Source organism: Pelmatolapia mariae, linkage group LG10_11 (assembly GCF_036321145.2).
Source record: "Pelmatolapia mariae isolate MD_Pm_ZW linkage group LG10_11, Pm_UMD_F_2, whole genome shotgun sequence".
Lineage (NCBI taxonomy): Eukaryota > Metazoa > Chordata > Actinopteri > Cichliformes > Cichlidae > Pelmatolapia > Pelmatolapia mariae.
In genome coordinates this window covers 860,001-871,315 of record NC_086236.1, presented here as the reverse complement: position 1 = coordinate 871,315, position 11,315 = coordinate 860,001, and the positions used below count along the sequence as shown (strand labels likewise).

The 11,315-nt window shown below is 43.9% G+C and overlaps 1 protein-coding gene across 2 annotated transcripts; it reads right to left on the bottom strand.

The window, feature by feature from the left end:
- Nucleotides 1-3,948: 3,948 nt before the first annotated feature.
- On the bottom strand, nt 3,949-9,898 carry LOC134635820 (T-cell immunoglobulin and mucin domain-containing protein 4-like). 2 transcript variants are annotated; one of them, XM_065471735.1, is made up of 7 exons: nt 8,585-9,096; nt 8,296-8,497; nt 8,066-8,208; nt 7,916-7,987; nt 7,032-7,105; nt 6,846-6,948; nt 3,949-4,641 (listed from the first exon to the last, which is right to left on the bottom strand). In XM_065471735.1, exons 2-7 carry the CDS (start codon nt 8,469-8,471, stop codon nt 4,565-4,567), a joined length of 645 nt encoding a protein of 214 aa, XP_065327807.1. In that variant the 5' UTR covers nt 8,472-8,497; nt 8,585-9,096; the 3' UTR covers nt 3,949-4,564. The 2 variants fall into 2 exon arrangements, with proteins under 2 accessions (XP_065327807.1, XP_063341471.1); XM_063485401.1 differs by lacking the exon at nt 8,585-9,096 and adding an exon at nt 9,844-9,898 and having other exon boundaries at nt 3,950-4,641.
- Nucleotides 9,899-11,315: the final 1,417 nt, after the last annotated feature.

Below are 11,315 nucleotides of genomic sequence, written 5' to 3'. Positions count from 1 at the left end.
GGAGTTTATCCGCGGTTGTAAAGTGGCACGGTAAATCATGAATGAACCTGCTCCTTAAATATATTGCGTGGTTCATTGACGTGTTTTACTTTTAAATAAACTTTGTAGGTGTTATGAGATATCTCATAACACTTATCGGTCATTTAGCATGTATATGACATGCTAAATGACTTAACTTGCTTTAAAAGAAAATGTATTGCTTTCATGTTGTAATGGTCAGTCACCTTATCAATGCGAAAGTCTGTCTTGATATCAACAGGAGTAATGCCCACTCGTGTATGAATAAACACGATAGCTTAAATACATATATGTTGTTAATCTACCAGCAATTCTTCTGTGCCATGACTACTAAGCAGTTACCACAAATCTTGCAGATATGCCAATAATAATTCAACCATGAAAGGTTTTTATTTACAGACAGAACAGTTTGTTATACCTGGAGGAAAAAACACTTTTATCGCAAATGTTGTCAATTTTCTTTCAAATTGTGTCTCTTTATTGTTCTCCTGCATCCTGCTGTTAAACCCAGCCACAATGTGCAGCAAGATTATAGCCTGAAATGTCTTTGTTTGTGTTTGGAATCAATTTTGTTTAATATAATTGTTTATTTTTTCACTGCATGTCAAGATGCAGAAGAAAATTGCGCCATATCCAGGGAAAATCTCTGTGGCGTTCTGCAAGGGGCCACTTGGATACCTTCCCCGGGACTTGTCAAAAGAAGCTCGGCGGATTAAAAATGACCCCAAACTGCAGGACAAGTCTGCACCTGTGAGGGAGGACGATGCTCTGACTGTCGTCTATCAGAGAGGAGGGGATGCCTCTGACATGAAGGAAGTGCAGGGAGAGTACATCCTGCAGTTTGGAAAGTATAAAGGGAAATCTTTCCGGTGGCTTCTGGAGAATGAATGTCGGGCACACCATGTACCTGATCAAAGATCTCCAGAAGCAAGAGGCTGCAGGGACCTCTGTGGAAGAAAGGCAAGGCAAGGAGAGCTTGCATTCATTTGTACAGTATGCCCTCAGCTTTACAGAGATAAAGACTCTTCTGAACTACGAGGCCAGCAGAGTGAGTGTTGCAGCAGAAGCCTCTGAGGATAATCAGCTGGTTGGATTTGGCTCATGAGCCAAGAGTACCTGGAAGGAGATTTGGGGTGGCAGAGGTGACGGCTATGGAGACTTTATCATGAGGAAGAGCTGCAGTCAAGGAACACGGATGCATAAGCTTCAGCAGTACCTGCGGAAGAAGCAGCAGTCTGTGTCTGCTTCCACAAACGCTCCAACCAAACTCCTGGGTAAGTTGTTTTAATAATATTTTAATAACGTTGTTGATGTGAAACAAGTTCGGTATATATTTATCTATTTGTTGCCTGCATCATAGGGATGGATGAGGATAAAGACCTGGAGGACGCAATGCTGAGCATCTCACCTGTAAAACTACACATGCAGAGCTGTAAGTACTGCGTTATTACTAAATGTCAGAAGTGATAATGGCTAAGTCTGTTTCTATCTCATATGCCTCTGTCCTCTGTCTCTGCATAACTAGTCACTGTGCCAGCAGCAGCAGCAGCAGGGTCCACACCCAGAGGATCTTCAGGAGCAAACACAGGTTTTCACATGAAAGGTTTCAGAACTGGAGTAAAATAGTTTTACATGAATTGCTCTGCAAAGCTGAGCCTGAACTTGAACTTTTATATATTGTCTTGTTCTTGTTTTTGTGTGTTTGGCCACGTTCTGGCGATGTTCCTCTAATAGTATAGTTGTATGCTGGCTGTATGGTGGAAGAAAACAGTAAATAAGGGAGAAACAGTTGATATTGTACATAAGACAGTTTTGTTCTAGTTGTGAATGTTTCTTTTGTTTATATAAATAAAAACAGATTGTAAATATAAAAGTGTAAATAAATAGTTTTCTGCAAAAATATCAACACAGTTTTCTTCTTAGAGTTCACCTATATGTTTATATATCTGTGTGTGCTCACCATCAGGTAATCAGTTTAGTAAGTTGTGAGTGCTGGCCTTAAAGCTTACATACTATTTCTAAATCACTTCATGTGATGATAACAAGCCATCCTTTCTCTAGAGGGGTCTCACAGCTTTTATCTTCATAATCTTTCTGTTTTCATTTATATTAATAGAAACATGACTGCTGTCTTTTATCTGTGTGACTGTACAGCCTGTTTCAGACATGACCACCACACAATGTCTAAAGTTATCTTTAATACATGCAGCACACAGCTGGAGCTGCAGACAGTTTCTCACTTCTGGTGACAATATTTAGGTATTGCTTGCTAGCTTGAAACTTATCTACAAAAACATTTCAATAAGAAGAGATCATGTGGAAAAACTGAACATGATTTATTTAGATACAGAAATAAATCTAACTGTTTGGCAGTTAAGACTCCAATGACCCATCATAGCAAAAAGAATCCCAGCAGTGACAGGATTTTGCACAACAACCACCCCAGAGTCAACATGCTGATAGTAATGAAGATGAAGATGGAGGCTGGGACAAGGTTCTGAGTGACCACAGTGAGGAGGAGAAAGGAGAGGAGGCGGGCTGCATGGCTGCGGATCTGAAACGCAGAATGGGAGAAGCAGAAGAGTAACAGATTTAAAGCATGCAGAGTGGAGGCTGGCAAGAGCATGACTGGAATAAAGTAATGATGTCAGTACTGAGTTTGTGCTGGAAAATGAATAGATATAAACTGGCAGCCACCAGGAAGCAGACAGATGACTTATTACAGATCTTCCTTATTGAAATTATGCATAAGCTTAATTTTCTATGCCAACAGAATCTATCTGTATTATAGTTTTAGCTTTAGTCTTTGTATTAAAAGTTGGATGTCTGCATAATTGTAGACTATATGTCTGGTATGTATCACCTCAAAACTGTGATGATACAGTTTAGTCTGAGTTATGTACTTTGTGACAGTATAGGTACGTAATGCAGAAAAATTGCTCCACAGACCATAACACTATATAATATAAATAAAATGATAATGAAATAATAAGAAAAAGCAAAGTGATAAGTAAATGTTATCCACAATAAGTAAATTGAAAATGGTGTTTAACTTTTGATAATGTAACACAACCTTTGTCCCAACCAGGACTCGAACCCGCGCTCAGACGGTTCAGTGTAAAAAAAAAATCCTTTTTTTCCAATGCCTGAAAAGCTGCGATTTGATTGGCTGTTTCTCCGTTACACCTATACGCGATGGGCCAACGAGGAGTGATTCTTTTCCTAATCCTGCAGTACTCCTTTTATCCACAACCTGAACCATGACATAACTGCCATGGTCAGCCTGCCCTCTGCTGTCTGACAGCAGTACTACAGCTGATAACAGCAGGAGGGGACATTTCGACAGTTTAGAAGTCTTTTCACTTATTAAGAAACCAAACAAACAAAAACAAAAAAAGCAAACATGCAACCTCATAAGAAAAATAACAGAAGTGAATAAAAACAATAAAACCTGTAAAACTAACAGGTGTCTCAAGGTTTTCTGTACCTCGTGCCTGACGTGGACAGGTGTCTGCAGACTGCACGGCCACGAGGCTGAGAGCTGTGCTGCTAAGAGACTCAAATAATACGCGCATATGAGCAAATATGAGATCAGACCGTGGGGCACACACCTCAAACATGTCACTCCACCCTCTCCGACTGACCCGCAGCTGTCCTGCTGATGCTGACAATGCGTGCTGTGCTTTCAGGAGGCTCTCCTGCACTCTCTGTTATTGGAGTCACTGCTGTGACATTCTCCTCTCACAGAGAGCTGCTGCTCACTGGAGATTTCCTCATGTTGGACCATTCCCAGTAAACCCTGGAGCTGAAAATCCCAGCACAGCAGCCTGCGTGACGTCAACAAACCTGTTCAGCCATCTTTGTCCTGATGGTCGCTCTGAGCTCCACATGTTGCTGTGAGCTGCTGCTGATGTGGGACGAGTGTACCTAATAAAGTGGCAGCTCAGCGTGGTGAGACCTGAGCCAACGTTTTTACTGTTATCAGCAGCTTCCTTACAAAGTTCTGCGAACTGTGTGAAGCACAAGAACAAGGAAACAGGCAGAGCAGCCACTTTATTGGGTACACCATTAGTCCAAATATTTAATCAGCCAATCACAGGCCAGCTCACAGCATTTAGGAATGCAGACGTGTGGAGATGACCTGCTGGAGCGCAGACCGAGCATGAGGCTAAAAGCTGACTGAAGGTACGTGGTTGATGATGCCAGACAGGTGGAGTCAGTTACCTGAGTTACACTGAGTGAGTGCTTCACTGTTTACATGAAAACTTTATTAAACACATTAAACGCAGTCTGACGATGGAGTTTATTAACAAACGTCGGCCCTGTCACAGCTCACAGAGGACACGTGTCCTCAGGGACGAGGGCGTCCACCTGGATTAATGTCGTGTTGTGGCGTGTGACGCCTCTGATGTCAGAACCCAGGAGTGACATCACTCCTGAGGTGAGTGCAGCAGATTTATTTTGCTTCTTGTGCAGAGAATGTTCGACTGAGGCTTTCCGAGACGTTCCAGATGGGAATTCAAACACTTTCATAATCAGGTCGGTCTCACACGGCGCTGCTCTCCTCCTCCTCCTCTGATTGGTCTGGCCTCCTCTTTGCTTCCTGTTTGGACCTCCAGACTCCTGCAGGAACATAAACACACGTCCTGTCACAGATCCAGGCTTTCTCCCAAAACCTAAACCTCAGTCAGAGATAACGGGGTCAGGGGTCAGGGGTCAGGGGTCAGGGCGGTGGTTATCAGCTTTCAGGCCCTGAATGAACGTGATTGGCTGAACAGGTATGAAAGTGTGTAAATTATCTATGATGAGCCCGAGCTGACCCAGTGTTAGCCTCAGTCGTTATGCAGATGGAGTGTTTATAATGCTGGAAACCTGCAGTCAGCCGAGACATGAAGACAGAAGTGTCTATGTTCATGTCTCAATAAATCAGCAGTTTTATTTTACAAGAGTCAATAACGGAGGTGAAGAACATCACGTCTCCCCGTCAGGGAATCGAACCCAGGGGCCCGTTCTTCGTACCTCGCTAAGTAAGTTAGCCGGATTTGAATGTTGACGATTTCGCGTGATCTTGGATCGTTCGGTTCTCCGAAGCTCATCTGGGACTTGCTGTCATAGCAACAGATCCGTAAGCGTAAACCTGCTCGGGAGCAGGCTTACTTTATGTAAACAGGATTAGATCGCGGCCACTCAGGTATGTCCGCTGCAGTTATATGAAAGCAACAGCGATATTTCTCCACTGTTTTACCATAAATAAATATTATCAATGTAACTAAATATAATGCAGCATTTGATGCTTTTATTGATGTCATACAGATACATACAGGTCATTTCCTAAAAAAAAGGGAAATGTACTATTAACCATTCTATGCCATGTAGTAGATCATGTCAGATGTAATTCATATTTTAGGGTAGTATAAGTAAATTACTTCGTGTAATCAAGATGAGAGACCACGGCTATAAAAGCGAAGGTGGATTTGGGAAGTCTGTGGCAGCCATGTCCTGTCCGTTTGTACGCGAGCAACCCATTGCGGAAGGTGCGAGAGTGATAAGGAGAGTCTTCAGAATTCAGCGTATATTGCGGGATAGACAGGATCCTTTAGCTCAGCGCGACAGTGTGCTCATAGAGAGATATCGATTTTTTTGTTATTTACTTAACTCTCTCTCTCTCTCTCTCTCTCTCTCTCTCTCTAGATAGATAGATAGATAGATAGATAGATAGATAGATAGATCGATCTATCTATCTATCTCCCAACTTACTGTGCATGCTCCAGTCACCCCTCGCATGGGAACAGGTAAAAGTGATGGAGTGTTATGTAAAACTACACACAAAAAAACCCACAATGTCAATAAATGTCACGGTACAAACAGCCGGGGTGTGACGAGGGGGTGCAGGACCACCACCCTGTCTTTATTTGCTCTGCCCTTTTCTTGGTTGCTGTTATAAACAAACAAACAGATTATTGCAGGGTCTCTTTTCAAGAGACTAAAAGCAATATAAGTGATAAATATTACCATTCTGTAGAATATTCTTATATTTCACTTTTACTTGTTCCCATGTTCTAGTGGGTCCTGTTGTGGCTCTAATGTGACAGAGGATATGGTGTAATATAATATAATGTGGTATAATATAATATCACATGATATAATGTAATATCATGGATCACTTACGAGTTTAATTTGTCAGCAACTTTCTGCCAGCCCTCTCTCCTTGCTTTTGCAGCCTTTGCAGTGTTCCCCTGCGTTTTAATTAAACTCTGAAACTCCTGAAATCCCTCAATCAAGAGTTCTTGCTCTGCTGCCGTGAAATACTGAGCGCGCTCCTTCGACATCTTCATCGACCAATCACAGGGTTGCCGATCAATGTTTCTACTATCGATGCGTAGCCCCTTTTAAGCCACCCAGTGATCTCACATTACTTCATCCAGCTATACTAATCGTCAACAACAGGTGTGTTCGGAGAACCGGATTAGCGAGCTCAAAGTTAGTGCGATGATTTGATCTTGGATGTGTCATTTGATCTTGGATGTAGTAAGCGAGGTACGAAGAACGGGCCCCCGGTCTCCCGCGTGACAGGCGGGGATACTCATACTGTGCAGTACCAGCTGTGACCACTAAACGACTGCATATATGTGGGTGGCGCTGTTTACCACTCCTCCACAGTGCAGGTTTATTGTGACCACAGCTGCAGTACCGCTTTCAACCACAACATGTGAACATATAGGGCAGTGTCGCTGTTTCACAGGTTCGACAAAAACGAAAAAAGAAAAACACAAAAAACTGTTTTTAAGTGTGTGTGTGTGTGTGTGTGTGTGTGTGTGTGTACTGACTGTAAGCTGCGGTCAGCAGCAGAGCTGGGATGAAGATGAGGGAGGAAGCTCTCACTGTGTTTCCAACAAACGTCTGCAGAATGTTTACCTGCTGCTCAGATGACTGTCAACAAACAAACAAACATTAATAAAAACAAACAAAGAAACACATCAACACAACAACACATAAACAGGAAGTGTTTGTACCTGAACCAGAGCCACCACTGGCTGCGTGGTGTCGTCTCCTGTGATGTCACTTCCTGCCTCCCAGGCGATGTGACCTGACCAACAGATGATGATAGTTTACGTCTGACTCGACCGGACTTTGTGTTCAGATTTAAAGATGCTGAACATGACGACGTGTTTGTGTGAAGCTCACAGCGTCACGGCTGTGACCTCACGTTAGCAACAGGTGCAGGGTAACGCCATGTCACACAAACAGCTTCCTGTACTGACAGCATGAAGCATCAGCGAGCAGCTTCCTGAAGCTCCAAACCAACACGAAAATATCATTTTTTATCTAAAGGATGGGCGTACCTCACCTGCACGCTGAGTTTACTCAAATAAAAACCACCAAGAAAAGACGATGTGTGACAAACCTGCATTCTTCCTCTTGTACACATGTAAGGCTGGTCATCATCTCTCTCCTCCATATCTCTCTGATCTGGTTCAGATCCGCGCCCCATCTCAGTGTCTTAGATCTTCTTCTTCTCTTTCTCTCTCTGTCCCCTCCCCCGTCCTGCCACCATGGGCAGCAGGGCTCTCAGCTGCTCCACTCTGGAATTCCCGACCTCCTGATTTAAGAAATATCACCTCCTTCTCTCTCTTTAAGTCCCAACTCAAAACTCACTTGTTCAAAATAGTTTATCCCACATAACCTCTCCACTCTGCTTTGTTAAATTTGCTTTATGTCTTGTGCTTTTATGATTGTGCAAACCGCTTACTTTTATATTTCTTTTATTATTCTACTGTGTACAGTGTCCGTGAGTGCTGAAAGGCGCTTTCAAATAAAATATATTATTATTAATGACCAGCAGGGGGCGACTCTTCTATGAGTGTAAAGACATGCAGTGAGAAAGAGAAGCCGGTACCTGCGGTGGTGTGCGGTGCGTTCAGGTCCCCGTCTGAGAGCTCAGTGTTTTCTGTTACGGCCACAGAGCGAGCTGCAGGCGACAGACAAACAAACACTTTGAGGTTTTCATTTCGTTTTCGGCGCTCTGAACAGGCGTGTGTGGACGTACGGCTGCTGAGGATGATGAGGTGGACGGTGAAGGTCTGGTCGTTGAAGAGTCCGGGCACCTGAACTCTGCAGTGGTAGAAACCCGAGTCTGACGGCCGGGAGTGGAAGATGGACAGAGAGGAGGAGGAGGCAGACACAGAGTACCTGCACAGGAGGGACGAAGACTGGCTTTACTCCATGTGCTGACAGGAAGCTACAGTCTGCTCTGATGGGACGCACACCTGCGCTCACCTGTATGACTTCCTGTAAGTGATGCGGGCTGCAGCACTGTTGATCACAGCGTTGTGGCAGGTGAACAGTGAAGGTTTGCCCCGCCCCCAGCACACCTCCACTCCGCCCTGTTTGACCTCCCCTGTGCGACACGGCAGCATCACCTTCCTCCCGACGTGGCCCACTACTGTCTCCATGGTAACTGCTGACACACAGGTCAGCACTGACAGGAAGACAAACACAGGAGTGAGTTAAAGAGTCACACCTGATGATGTCAGAGTGGACAGCCGATACTGGAAACCATCATCACCAGTCTGACTGAAGCTGCTGCTCCAGCAGACACGATGTCATGGCTCGCCGCTGAGCGCCGAGGCTTCCAGACGAGCTGCAAACACTGAAAGTCAGCCCCAGAAATCAGAAACGGTTTAAAAACGACCAGCAGGAAGAAAGAATGTGAGTCGTGTTTATTTTGAACTCTTATTCATGAATATTCAGAGCAAAGCGAGAGGAACGAGCACGCGAGCAGAGGCAGCTTCAGACAGGTGCATCACGTTCTCCTGTCAGGTAATGATCACGGAGTCGTTTTAAAGCAAACACACAGAAAACGGATCATCTGCAGATACGAAGACCTCACAGCGACTGGAGGAGGCGGGGTCGTGACCTTTCAAAGCTCTGTGGTCTAATTTGTCTGCTTCACTCATTTTGAGCCCAGAGACTGAAATCTGTTTCCTGGCTGCTGACGGTAACGTGAGGCTGCTGTGGAGAAACAGTCAAACGTGTCAATCTGAGAAACCTGACTTTGATCACTCATAACTTCATACTTACAGGAGATGTTAGCATGAACACATGTAAGCTCAGTTTAACACTGACAGGAGCATTTTTTTTCTATAACAAACTCAGAGGTTTGGGATCACTCCAAATCATCAATGGTTTCATTGGCTCTCTAACCCCAACCAATCACAGCAGATGGCCCCGCCCCTCCCTGAGCCTGGTTCTGCCGGAGGTTTCTTCCTGTTAAAAGGGAGTTTTTCCTTCCCACTGTCGCCAAAGTGCTTACTCATAGGGGGTCATATGATAGTTGGGTTGTCTCTGTATCTATTATTGTAGGGTCGACCTTACAATATAAAGCGCCTTGAGGCGACTGTTGTGATTTGGTGCTGTATAAATAAAGTTGCACTGAACTGATTCAAGCGTTGTCCACTGACGACCTGCAGGTGTGAGGTGTCTTTGGTCCGTCCAGCGCTCTGTCTGTGGGTCTCATCTTTCCCACAGTCTGGAGTTTCTCCTGGTAAAACTTTAACACTTCGAGTTTTCCAAACAACAAAAAGTCCTGACAGCACCAGCTCCTCCTTAAATGACTGCCGTGGCCTCCGTCTGTAAACTCACTGCTTTCAAGAAGCGTCCGTGTCGCGTTGGACACATGAGAAGTTTCATCCTGACAGATTTTCTCCTCGGCTGCTTTAATTCCAGACTCGGACTTTTCTGTGAGGATCCAGGTCCAACAGTCGCAGACAAACATCCACAGCCCCGAGGAGCTCTGAGCGACCCTGACCTACAGGTTACACTCACCTGAGAGGACGCAGACGGCATGCAGCGGCGGCAGCATGGCGGTGTTGTTCCTTGCACAGACAGACAGACAGACGGATGAGCAGTCAGATGAGTCAGTCGTCGCTCTGACTTCCTCTTTCCACTCAGTTATTCATAGAGTCGGCTTGCCGGCACAAAACAGGCCGGAGGTCAGCAAACACGTTTGAGATGAGCCGTCGCTCCACCCGACGTCTCCATGTCAGAGCGTCAGGGAGGCTCGCCTGCTCACGGCAATACAACAGACGGCATGGTCAGCAGGTTAAAGCTCACCTGATAATGACCTTTCACCTTTCATCAAACAAATGTCAGTTTTGTTTTTTGTATCTTTATTCTGAACAACAACAGAGAAAAAAGAGACAAACAAACAAAGTCAAACAAAAATCACAAATAACTCAGCTTATTTAATCCCATCCCCCTGTTTCCTAACTAACAGTAACTAACAGTAACCAACAGTAACGAACAGTAACTAACAGTAACCAACAGTAACTAACAGTAACCAACAGTAACCAACAGTAACCAACAGTAACTAACAGTAACCAACAGTAACTAACAGTAACCAACAGTAACCAACAGTAACTAACAGTAACTAACAGTAACCAACAGTAACTAAAAGCAACCAACAGTAACTAACAGTAACTAACAGTAACCAACAGCAACGAACAGTAACTAACAGTAACCAACAGCAACCAACAGTAACTAACAGCAACCAACAGTAACTAACAGTAACTAACAGTAACCAACAGTAACTAACAGTAACCAACAGTAACCAACAGTAACCAACAGTAACTAACAGCAACCAACAGTAACCAACAGTAACCAACAGTAACTAACAGTAACCAACAGTAACCAACAGCAACTAAGAGCAACCAACAGTAAATAATAGTAACTAACAATAACCAACAGTAACTAAGAGCAACCAACAGTAAGTAACAGTAACCAACAGTAACCAACAGTAACTAACAGTAACCAACAGTAACCAACAGTAACTAACAGCAACCAACAGTAACTAACAGCAACCAACAGCAACCAACAGTAACTAACAGCAACCAACAGTAACCAACAGTAACCAACAGTAACTAACAGTAACCAACAGTAACTAACAGTAACCAACAGTAACCAACAGTAACCAACAGTAACTAACAGTAACCAACAGTAACCAACAGTAACTAACAGTAACTAACAGTAACCAACAGTAACCAACAGTAACTAACAGTAACCAACAGCAACCAACAGTAACTAACAGCAACCAACAGTAACTAACAGTAACTAACAGTAACCAACAGTAACCAACAGCAACCAAAAGCAACCAACAGTAACTAACAGCAACCAACAGTAACTAACAGTAACCAACAGTAACTAAGAGCAACCAACAGTAAATAACAGTAACTAACAATAACCAACAGTAACTAAGAGCAACCAACAGTAACTAACAGTAACCAACAATAACCAACAGT